The 12,445-nt window shown below is 51.9% G+C and overlaps 1 protein-coding gene across 1 annotated transcript in view; it reads left to right on the top strand.

The window, feature by feature from the left end:
- Adcy1 (adenylate cyclase 1) overlaps nucleotides 1-12,445 on the top strand; it is a 141,219-nt gene that overhangs the window by 2,914 nt on the left and 125,860 nt on the right. Inside the window, exon 2 of the mRNA XM_020177063.2 lies at nucleotides 11,375-11,524. Coding sequence (XP_020032652.2) covers nucleotides 11,375-11,524 — 150 coding nt within the window. The remainder of the gene's footprint in view (nucleotides 1-11,374; nucleotides 11,525-12,445) is intronic.

Below are 12,445 nucleotides of genomic sequence, written 5' to 3'. Positions count from 1 at the left end.
TCCTCAGCTCTGCATTTCAGGCAGGCAATATCCAGGCAGGCATGAAAAAGGCTGAAAGACAGAGCATATCATGCAGGGGGTTTGCCCTTGTCGCATGTACAGTGGGACTCTGTTTCAGGGTCCCTGTGGGGGGACTCCTGGTACTGAGCCCCCAGGAAAGTACTGAGGACCAGTCAGTCAGGGAAACTCTCTAGGCACACATGTGAGCTCCTCCCCTCCAGCTCAGACCTGCAAGCCTTCCTGTTAAGGATAGCCCCGAGGAGACCAGAAAAGAGCCAGTACTTTGCAGTAGGGCCTGGGTTCAAGTCCTTGCTCTGCAGGAAGGCTCGTGGGGCTTTAGTGGGGAAATAAAGACAGGTGCATGGTGGAGAAAATCAATGTGTAGAGGACACAGACTCCCAGGAGATCTGAGCAGGGCCCAACCCCTGGCTTGGGGCTCCCACCCACAGTAGTCCCCCCTGCCCTGCGCCTCGTTCGCCTCGAGCAAAAGACACAGACCTCTGCCAGCTTGGAGCTTCCTGCCTGTGTCACCTTCCTCTGCACAGCTTCCAAATGCTTGCTTTTTGGCTGGGGTGAGTCAGGATTACTGTTACTACTTACTGTTTTTGAAATAGCAGAGGTTCATCACCTGGTGCACAATATATGCTTTTAGTTAAGTTTCCTATAAATGTAAAAGGAAGTACATTGCAGTTTCTGTTGGGTTCTTAACTGTAGACAGGGTGACAGAAATCACGATGATCACAGGCGTCTGTGCCCTGTCTCTGCTTGCCATCAAAGCTGTCAGCCTTTGCTTGCTGGGCTCACAATGGTTTGGGATGATGTCTTTTTCCTGTCCCAGCTTGGCTGAGCTTTCTGGGTTGATGTACGGGTGAAGTGTGGTGACCCAGATGTCGACTCAGATGGGCACTGGTGGACTTTCAAGTGGGTGGGTCTCCCAGCGCCTCAGGGATGCTCACGTAGTTGTGTGACCTGGAGTACAGGATGATCTCCGTGTCTCATTTTCCCTCACTGTCTATGGACCAGTTGTTCATTGCATGGTTTCATAGGACAGATTTGTCCTCTATGTACAGTGTGTAGACTGTGTGTGGAAGGTGTTCCCTATCCTGCCCTCACTGTCTGGGCTCAGTGACACATTTCTATCCTCTTTCTCTTGTCTGAAGTTAGTGACCTGCTAATTTATCTCCGACTTGGTGACCCTGAGTGGTTGGGGTGAGGTGTTTGTTGGGAACTCCCAGGATGCAGGTGGCAGATCTCGGCCTGCTCCCCCCGCCCCACCCGTTGTAATGGCAGGAGCAGAACAGCCCAGCCAGGAGGGCCATGTGGCCATGGTGGAGGAGGAGTCTCTGTGGCCAGGGACTTTGTGTGTCACTCCACAGGCAGGCTGCTTTGCAACTAGGTTTCCCAGCACAGGAGGCTGCAGCATGACCCCTGTGGGGAAGACCCTGTTCTCACAGCCATGAGTTCCTCTCTTTAACCCAGGGGCTGAGTGAGGCAGCCAGCAGAGCCTTCTAGTAAAGCAGGGCACAGCTTTCCTGTGTGTGAGGACATGCACCTATGACTGGCCCCCGTGAACATACTATACTTCTCCATGCACAGTCATGCTCTCATGCTTACTTACATACGCTCAATTGTGTACACACAGACACACACGTGTGTACCCACATGCATGTATCCACATGTACACAGTCACATTTTCACACTTACACATGCTTGTACATGCATGCAGAAATCTACAAGCCCAAGTGAGTCCATACTCACATTCTCAGAACCCTTGATGCACTCACCCATATGCACTCTTACACTCATTTTCACACCTGCACCTGCATGCACACACAGATACACGCACTCGCTATCTTTTCCTCTCATACTCCCTCATGCATACACAGAAGCACACTCACAGTCATAAACAAACATACCCACGTAAACACAGCCACCTGCACACTTACACACTGACGCCCACTCACACACCATACACTTTCATTAGTGTGCACTTTTGGGGCAGATATGCCACCCTCATCTCTTGGGGGACAAGTGGCTCTGGGAGGGACAGTCTGTCCCTGAGTCTCAGCAGAGCCTGGGCAGAGACCCTAGCTGAGACCCCCATCCTACACCTCCAGTTCTACAACCTTGGGTGACCCCAGGGTGTGTGGACTGTGGAATGAGGAATCCAGCTCAGGCCTTGCCTGGATCAGGGAGATTGGTGTGTTTGTGTGGGACCTGAGGGCCACAAAGTCAGTGACCAGGGCTTAGAACTTCAGGGAAGGAAGTGAGGCCACCCATCTCTTAGTACAGGCCAAGGTGGGCTTTTGTCCTGTATCCTCCAACCCATCCACGAATCCATGACAATAGCCCATTCAACCATGTGAGGCTCCTTTCTGTCCCTCCTGACCTCCCCCTTCCTTCAGTGTCCCCTCAGAATCTCTCATCTTCCTGTGCCTCTTCTCAGTGGGGGGTTTCTGGCATCCTATTGTTCTCAAGCTAAAGAGTCCACCTCCACTTCTCCCTGTGTGTCTTGCAGAAAGGAGTGGAGTGGGAGCCCATCTGGGGGCCTGAGGTCTGCTCTGTGTTGAAGGTGGCCTGAATCTCAATGACCCCTTCTGTTTCTTGGGGTTGGAGGGAGGCAGGGCCTGCTTTGATCTTCAAGTTGGGTGTTTGCTGTGGCTTCAGTGTGAACTGAGAGAAAGCTCAGACCTCAGGAGAGCCAAGATGAAACCGGAGTTTTGGACCCAAAGCCCAAACTCCTGAGATTCCACTTGTCAGGTCTGGCTACCTGCCCCTAAACACCAAATAAAGAGAGAGGCATGGTGAAGACAGAGAAAGGAGGTTTATTACATAGCTTGGGACATGCATGGGAAGAGGCACAGTAAGCACTCACCTTATCTTCAACCTTCTTCAGGGTACAGACATGAGCCATAGGTTTAAGTAGACAAAGAAAAGGGGACAAAGGTGTGCATAGTTAAACAATCACAAGCTGTGGTCTGGTTGACCCTGATCTCAGTCCAAGGATTCCCAGAGGGGCTCCAGGGAAGTTGTCATCACTGTCATCACTTGAGGGGAGCCAGCTGATTCCCATGAGATGACTGCTCCTGCTCCAGGGTGCAGCCTCATCATTACAGGTCACTGTCCTCATTTGGAGGGGTAGTCTGTCCTGCAAGTCTCCACTGTTCCTGATGGGAAATTTCAGTCCCTTCTCAGGAAGATGTTATCAGTCCTGTCCTTTATGGAATCCAAGGTGATCACAAAGTGACTGGAGAGAGAATGGCTTAGAGCAAAGACATACAAAATGGAGGCAGGGATGCCAAACTTCTCCTGTTTTTCATTAATTCGTGTGCTGAAGGAAGGAGTCAATGCTTTTCAGCAAAAGCAGTTTGAATACCTCTTACAGGAAGACTGAGTGGTCACTGTGGAGCTGCACTGTGTCCCTGCTGGCTCGGAAGCCTGCGCTGTAGCCATGCTTGGTGGTACCGGTCTCAGAGATGGTTAGTGTGTTTTGCTCTGTGCCATTGGTCACATCCCCTTATGAGAGAGATTACCTCCTGTCACAAGATCTTGTCACCTTCCTGATCAGCATGGCCTCAGGAAGGAGTGGGAAACTTGCTTCTTCAGTTTGACCTCGATGACAATTATTTTCTCCAAGTCTTTGTGCTCTGGTGTGTAAATGACTAACAGACTGATCATTTAGCCTAAAGATGCAGAAATATCTCTGATATTTAATCTAGTAAAATCTGCACTTGCAGACACCATAAATGTTTTCTGAGCACCGTCTGTGAACCGGGTGGCAGGCAGGGTCTCATCCCTGTGCTATGGGCACTTCTTTAATGCTAAGCACCTGTGTACAGTTTGGTCAAAGACTGGAAATGAACAGTCTGAGAGCTCAGCCAGTGAGTGACATAGTTCCTTTGCGACTCTTGTTGGTGTCTAGGTGTCTAGAGGGGCTGGTGGTGTGGAGACCTGCTGTGGATGGGGTGGGCAAGCCTGAAGTGTGACTGTCAGATCCTGGTGGGTGACCTTGAGCCTGAAGTCCCCTCTCTGGGACGTTTGGTCAGTGTGTTGCTTACTGATCCTCTGGGCAGGGGTGTGCTGAGCCTTGCGGGGAGCTGCTTGTTGTCCCTGGGAGCCGTCCCCAGGGGTGCTCAGCAGCCTGCAGACTCACATCTGTTTTCTGACTTCCTACCCTTTGTTCCAAATGTCCCTGCTGGTGTCTGCATGTGTCACTGTGTGTGTCTTCTCTGCCCTCCCTTGTTACCAGAAGACATGGTGTGCATGATGGGGGAGCAGAGGTCCTGCTTGCCTAGAGGGGGGCCCCCTTGGCATGGTGCTGCCGGGAGTTACACAGGAAACCCCAAAGATCACCAATCCCCAGGTCCCTGTGAGAATCCCCTGACCCTGGAGCTCAGGGACAGTGGGCAGATTCTTTTCTTTTTAAACTTGTTTTATTTTATTTTTTATTACGGAACATTCAAACACCCCAAAGTAGGGAGAAGTACACAGTGATCTCGGGGAAAAACCTATCACCAGCTCCAGTAGTGATCAGCATTCTGCCAGCCCTCTTTGAAATGATGCTAATTCTGAAACACTTATTAATTCAAAAACAGAGAGCTCGCAAGCAATTACGTTAATTTAAAAACACACTGTGTGTGATGTTGAAAAAAAAAAACATGGTTGGAAGTGAGCGACATTATGACCACTGCCCAGCCATGGGCCCACACCCAAAAAGGACTGAGCGGATCTGGCCTGGGAGATTGGGGCGGAGGGGTTAAGGCCATCAGCCAGATCCCCAGAGGCTTGCTAAAGCAGTCAGCAGATTTGCCTTGAGAATGTGCAGTGTGCTGCACAGGGGCCAGGGTATAGGGACAACTCCCTTCCTTGTAGTGGCTAGAGTGCTGAAGCTAATGACAGAAAGAATTCCCTGGAGTGGTGTCAGCGCCTCATGCTTGCTAGGCAGGTGCTCTACCACTTGAGGCATTCTGCCAGCCCTTTTTTGTGATGGGATTTTTTTCAAATAGGTCTCTTGAACTATTTGCCTGGACTGACTTCTAACCTTGATCCTCCTGATCTCTGCCTCCCAAGTAGATTACAGGTGTGAGCCACCAGCACCCGACTTGCAGGTGCCCTTCCAGGGACAGCCTGCCTTGTGCCCTCCACCCTCACAAGTAGTTCGAATGTCCCCAAGCTTGATGCCCTGTGTGAGGCCAGCCTGGCCAGCCACAGGTTGAAAATGTGAGCAAGTTCAGTGGGTCAGCTTGGTACTAAATAGGGATGAGGTTAAGTAGGAGTACCACAGCACAAGAGAGGACCATCCAGCCCAATCCAGGGGTCAGGCAGGAAAGCCTCAGGCCATGGTTGCAGTGGTCCCGAGGGCACGATCTGCCCGGGGCTGTGTATTGCTCACACAGCAGGGCGTGCATTTGTGCCGTGGGCATGCATGCACATACACACACAGCATGCCTGTACCAGGGGCACAGGATGTGTTGGGGGTAGGGCAAAGGTGAGCCCTAGGCCTGGCACTTCAGTATGCCTGGGAGGTAGGGCTCTGTATAGCGTGTGGGATGGTGTGGGGGTCTCTTTTGGGGCAGACAGGTGTGCTGGGAAGTGGGTGGGCCGGGGCCCTCAGCGGACAGGAGTTGATGAAGGAGAGGAAGGGCAGGTACTTGAGGGTGTGGGATGTCAGGTTGGGACAGGCCAATTGTCCAGGCACTGTGGGACATCTTGGGGGAAGACTAGGACCAGGATTGCCCCAAGGGGTGGTGCAGTGACCTTGAGATCTGTCTAGTGGCCACTGATGTCTGATGACTTCTTGTGGTTATTTTGGGTCCTGGGTTTTCAGCAAGAATCTCTGGGAAACACCTTCATCATGATACGTCACGCCCACACCTGTCCATGGGTTGTGTCATGTTTGAGCTGCTGTGAGTGCACTGAAGGGGTGCTGCCTGGCTGCTCCCCTGAAGCTTCTCTGTCCTAGCTTCCTTTCCTATGTCTTGCTCCTGGGGAGGAGGCAGGTACCCAGCCCACACTTTGGGAGTGTGGAATGAACCTCCCAGAGGGCAGAGGAGCCATGAATGTCTTGGAATGTTCTTGGCGCTAAAATGCTTGTCTGTTATCCTTCATCTGTATTTTATTCACTCATTGGTTTCTATCATTTTGGGCTCATGGATATTTATTTTACACATTGACTTGCCATTCAACACCACTTTATTTTGTGATTCAGATTGTTCCAGTCTGGCCAACTCAGAGCCCTTTCAGATCTGGTATAGGTCCTGGATGTCTTTGTTGCTCCTAGGGCACTTTTGCTTCTGTCTGCAGACAGAGCTAGAAAATACATGTATAGGGCCTAAGCATGGTGGTACATGCCTATAATCCTGGCTACTTTGGAGGTGGAGGTAGGATTGTGGTTTGAGACTGGCCCCAGGACCTTATCTGAAAAATAAATAACAGCAAAAGGACTGGAGGGATAGCTCAAGTGGTAGGGTGCTTGCCTAGCAAGCATGAGACCCTGAGTTCAAACCTCTATGCCACCAAAAGAAAAAGAAGAAAGAAAATACATGTATGTGCACATTTCTGTAAATACTTTTAACGTTTTTACTAGTATATAATAATTGTACATGGGGTTTCCTTGTGACATTTCCATATATGCTACAATGTACCCAGGTTTGGTTCATCCCCTCCCTTATTCTCCCTCTTTCTTCTCCCCCTTCTTAAATGACTTGGACAGGTTTCAGTGTTCCATATTCATACATGTACATCAACCATATTCACTGTCTTTTGCCCTCTTCATTTCCCCTCCCCCTCATGCTGTTACCCTCCCCTTAACATGACCTGGTCACATTCCTGTCTTTGTTTAAGTGTCTGCTCATTGTTCAGTGGTGGTTTGCCTTGGTATTTTACCTGTAAATACATTGTACTTTAATCTGTAAATATTTGAGCATGTGCCCATCTGTGTCTGGATTAAGCTGAACCTGATGCCACTGTTACCCCAACTCTATCCTGTTACCCCACTCTGGTCTGCTCCCTCACCAACTGCAACCCCCTCCTGCAGCAAGGCACGAGCACAGAGCACAGAAATGCCGGATGCTCATGGTCCCTGTTCCAGAACGTTGCATGTGTGGCCTCGCTCAGCCCTGGCTTCCCGGAAGGACCCCCTTCTCTTGGCTCTGCTGGGTCAGGCAGGTCCCAGGCAGGCTTCTGAACTGGGCCCTGTGGGGGGCTGCTCCACACTGTCTGATGGCCCCCCAGCCCCAGCTCTGCATCCTGAGGAGGGGGGCTAGAAAATCCATCCTTCTCAAAGTTAATCTCTGGTTCAGGTGTTGGGTCTGCCCCCCTCATGGAGGCATTGTTCAGGTGGGTCCAGGGGACTCTGCAGAGGGACGTGCAGGGGTCATAGTGCCTGGGAGACCCTGTCCTCTCTCCTGGCCTCAGTGTGTCTGTCTACAGAATGGGGTCGGTGGCATAGGGAAGGTGAGGGCTGCAGGAGAGCAGTTCCTGGCTACCTTGATTCCCACAGATCCTGTAGCTCAGCGGCTCTGCTGTGCCACACACAGAACTCCCATTTCTCTCTGGGATGGGATTGTTAGGAGCATCTGTGGCATCAGCATGATCCTTCGCATCCACAGAGCGTCCTGTGCACGTGGGGATGATGTTGTATTTGGTGTGATGGTGACAAGGGGTCTCCTTGACCACACCACCCACCTTGGACACATCCATTCCCAGGATGGGTGTGTAGGAGCCTGCAGGGAAGGACCCAGACCTAAAGAGATTAGCAAGAGAAAGTACAGCTAGTTGAGGACTCCCTGAGGTGTTCCACCCCACCACCCCCAGCCCTTATCCACACATTCCCTTGCTGGGTTTTCCTGTAGGCCCGGCTCACAGGAGATAGTGTGTTTGGCCCACAGAGCTTTTTTTCCTTTTGAGGGACTCTCAGGTGGTCAGCATGGGAGTGTCGACTTTGCTGGGGATGATGCCTTCAGACATCCTGAGGGTAGTTAGTTACAGTCCCCCTCTAGGGAGGACAGGTGTATAGCTAGTTGAAATGGACAGCTGAGCTGCCGCTGTCGGAGTGGGGCATCTGGAGGGTCCTGTATGGCCTGCCCAATCCACGTTCAAGGGCTCTGAAGCACACAGGGACCAGGAGGACTGGTCAATCATCCTGGTGGTGAAAGCACCAGCTGTCTTATTCCCCCCCCTCTGTTATCATATCCTGTAATCTGAGCCCATTGTATTCCAAGAGGAAGCCATGGGAGAAAGGAAGTTACAATGTGGACAGAGCTCAAGAAAGACATTTTGTTCTTAATTATAGGCTTTATTTTAGGGACCGGGGTCTGCCTGCCTTCCACTTCCTTTAGAGGTGCATGGTGGCCTCCCGTGCAGGCCTTCTGCAAGACTCAGCTCAGCTGGTAGTCCAGCTCCCTGCTCTATCTCTGGCCCTTTCCAGATCTGCATGGTGTCTGGTGGCCAGCAGGGTCTCCTGTTAAGTGTCCATCTGCCTTGACCTTGACACTGTGTGTGTCCTCCTGAGAGCTGCTGCTATTCCTCAGGCCTGCCTGGCCTCCCCACTCACAACTGCTGCCCTTGGCTCCTGTGTCCAGGGGTGGCCATCCCTCCTGGTCACTTGCCTGGTGGCTCTGATGTCTACCCCAGCATATTCAGGGGCCCATAGTGTCCTTGACATCCTATCTGTCCAGTGCTGGGATCCAGAGATGTAACCTGCATGTCAGGGTCAGGGTTCCACTCATGTGTTTGGGACCCAACATCCTGTGGCCTTAGGTGGTCTGGTGACAGTGGAAGGCCTTGCTTAGGGCTCTGTGAGTTCTAGAAGCAGTCCTATGCTCAGACCATTGTGAGGCCTGCCTCATCCTCCACCACCTTCAGTGTTCTCCAGACAGCTCCCACTGCTGGCTGCTCTGGGTATTGCTACTGTTAGTTGATTGGGTGACATGTAACTTCCTAGACTTGGGACACCTGTCTCTCTCACAGCCCCCAGAGCCCTACTGTCCTGAACAACTCCCACTGTAGTTAATTTGATTTCCTTTGGTTGAATTACTTATTGTAAGATTTCAGGGTCACCACGATGACATTCAGGGACCTCACAGGAGTCATACCATTGGACATCTTGTCACCTCCAACCCTCTCATTGTCCCACTGGAGGAAGCTGAGGTCAGGATGGTGACATCCAGGAGGGATAGCTAACCTTATGAGGGTCAGCTCCCCTCCCCACTAGGGGACATTCCAGGCAGAGGATGGCCACTTACCTTACGGTGGGTTGGGGGGTCCTGCAGTTCATCTTTCATGTCCTCCCTCCTGGTCATCTCTTTGAGAATGGCTGTAAGATATTTCTAGAGCCCATGAGACTGTGGGCCATTGGTTGGTATTTCCAGAGTAGGAAAGTACACTGAGGCACAGAGTAATTTTAGTTACTTGTGTTGCATGCAGTTCATGAATTGGGAGGTTCTGAACCAAAAATCTTGATGTTCTGGACAAAGCACTGGATACTTGTATTTGTTGGTGATTAAGGAAATGATTTCTCTGGTTACCATTATACCGTGAATTTATTTGATCCACCCTATCGGAAAGCCCTTGTCATACAGCTGTTAAGTTTATTGAGTGCTCCAATTGGTTGAGCTTACCTTCTGTTTTCCCGTAGAATAGGTGTTTGCAATAAACAGCTCCTTAAAGTCTGTGCTTGTACATCAGGCCAAGCTTAAGTTCACTTACCAGGCCTGACTGTGGCATTGTCTGTTCAGGGGGGTTGGGGTCTTTAGGCTGGATCTCCATTTTAATTTTCTTGAGCAGAGCTCATCTCACAAACCTTAAGTTTGAAGGTGCCCAAATCCTTCTCTGTCTTCTCTCTGTGGACCTGCCCCAGTCTGGCCAGTCCGTCTGTTTCTGGGATAGCATTCAGGGGAGCCAGGTGCTAGCTGTTTTCCTTCCTGGAGGCCTCTCCTGTCTCGTCCTTCAGTGCCTCCTGATCATGGGAATCCCCCCCACCTTTCCCTCAGCAACTATCAGTAGACACCTGTGTCACTTTGTTCTCTGTTTCACACAGTGCAACACACGTCAGATCTGGGGGCATTTGTGAAGAGTGGTGACATTCAGAACCTGTGGCTTCCTAGGGCAGAGGGAGAAATGCTGGGTTTAGGCAGAGACAGAAATTCTCCACTTTGGTGACCGACTTCTAGAACATTATTCCCACAGTGAAAAGAACCTGCCCTGGGTGGAGGTGGGCACCCCCTGCTGAGGGCACCTGCCCTGGTCCTGGGAAGCTCATGAGAGGCAAATGTCCTGCTTTGGCACTGTGGTCTGCAAGAGGTTGGAGCAGAGAAGGCAGGAGACTTGCTGGGCAATGTTGAGGCTGAGCCAAGCCTAGCAGGCTGTGCCTGCTAGTTTGACTGGGCAGGAGTGTCCTCTTAGTCAAATCCTGTTTCTGTGAAGCCTATTCTCAGTCCTGTGGGGTCTTGATTGGAGCCAGGTCAGGGCCAGGACATCACAGACACTGTTTCTGGGATCCTATTTCAACCAAAGCATGCATCCCTTCTGGTCTGGCCCTCGCAGCAGGCCTCAGAGCCAGGGTTCACTGAGGGCTCCTCCTCAGCTGGCTGTCACAGTGGGGAGGCACTGGGGCCATTCAGACTTAGGCCTGACACTACATTTACTCTTCTTGTGCTGGTGTGTATATCATGCCCAAATCCATGTTCTGGCTTTTATTTTTTGTCAGCTCTTCTCCCCTGAATCTTTCTAGGGCATCCTATGTCACTTTGAAAATGGTCACTTCTTATTCTTAGGTGTGTTGGTTTGCTGGGGGCTAACGTGCCACAGAGTGAGGCTCAAGTAGCAGAAATGTATTCTCTCATGGGAGGCTGGAAGTCCAAGATCCAGGTGTGGGCAGGCTGGTTTCTCCTGAGGCCCCTACCTTGGTTTGTTGATGCTATCTTTTCTGAGGTCTCTCATGGTCATTCCTCTGTGTGTGTCTGTGTCCCAATCTTGTCTTATAAGCACACCAGTCAGATTGGGTCAGGGTCCACTCTTATGACCTCATTTTGCCTTAGTCACCTCTTTCAAGGCCTGTCTTCAAATACAGCCGCATTCTGAGGTCCTGGGCATTGGGGTTGGCACACAGAAATTCAAGGGGGACGGAATTCATCCCACAATGCTAGACTTGGGTACTGCTCAATTCCTGCTTTGCCTGCCTGGATGGACACAGGCGTGTGTGCTGCACCTGCTGGGGTCCCAGTCTCTTTCACTTGGGTCTGGGAGGGGCCCGCAGAGGCCCTGGTGGCCATGGTGGCTGTGGGATTGTTGGGAAGCCTTCTATCCTCCCTGCCCCTCATGCTCCCTCTGGCCAGTCCAGGCCCCACATAGAGTGTCTGCTCTCTCCCCGTAGCTCGGTGCCAACGCCCTGCTCTTCGTTGGTGTGAACATGTATGGCGTGTTTGTGCGCATCTTGACTGAGCGCTCACAGAGGAAGGCCTTCCTGCAGGCCCGGGGCTGCATCGAGGACCGACTGCGCTTGGAGGATGAGAACGAGAAGCAGGTGAGTGGGCACAGGGTCTCTGTCCAGGCTGTGTGGCCTTCAGGCTTGGGGGAGGGGCAATTGACCAATGACGGGCAGCTGTGGTTGTCGCGTGGTGAGAGCTGCACACCCTTGTCCTCCCTGAGTCTCAGTTTACCCTTTGGTGATGCGCTGTAAATCCTGGTGTTATATGTTGGCACTGGGGGCTGTGGAGGAGATGCTGGCCAGATTTGAGTGGTCAGCCTGGGCTGCCTGTAAGCTGTGGATGGCTGTGGGCATCCATGCTTCCAGTGGCCTTGGGAGGACAGGCAGCTCCTGGCTACCCTTCAGGTGAAGATGGACATGCAGCCAGCCCTGACTGCTGGCCTGAGGACTAGTGGACAAGATGCTAAGGAGGCACAAGCCCCAGAACATGCTGGCCTTTCTGGGCACACGGGAGTAGGAGAGGCCACAGTGCACCATGACTCCCGTCTCCTTGGGACTGTGCACCTGCTTAGCAGTGCGACTACCACCCCATCCTCAAGGTGGAACTGACTTGGAGGAGTCATACTTTGGCCATACCTGCCCCCTGTGGCTTTTCACCATGTGTCCTTGACTGCTGCCCAGCAGCTGGACCAAGGAATGGTGACTTGAGCCTCAAGGCCAGGCCTGGCCATCACAGGTACCTTCACTGGGAGGGTCCAGACCCTCCTCCCAGCTCGGGACTTACAGGCCCTCTGTGTACCAGCTGCTAATGCCTCGCACATGTGGTCATGGAAGTGGGGGGACAGATAGGATCCATCTCTCAAGTGCATTCCAATTTTGTTGTACATAGAAATACTATGGCTGGGTATGGTGGTGTATGCCTGTAATCCCAGTTAGGCCAGAGGTGCAGGCAGGAAGATGGACGGTTCAAGGCCCTGTCTTAAAAACAAAAGGCAAAGAAAAGGGCTGGGGGCATGG

This window comes from Castor canadensis, chromosome 2 (assembly GCF_047511655.1).
Source record: "Castor canadensis chromosome 2, mCasCan1.hap1v2, whole genome shotgun sequence".
NCBI classification, from domain to species: Eukaryota; Metazoa; Chordata; class Mammalia; order Rodentia; family Castoridae; genus Castor; species Castor canadensis.
This window is presented reverse-complemented; position numbering and strand designations above follow the sequence as displayed.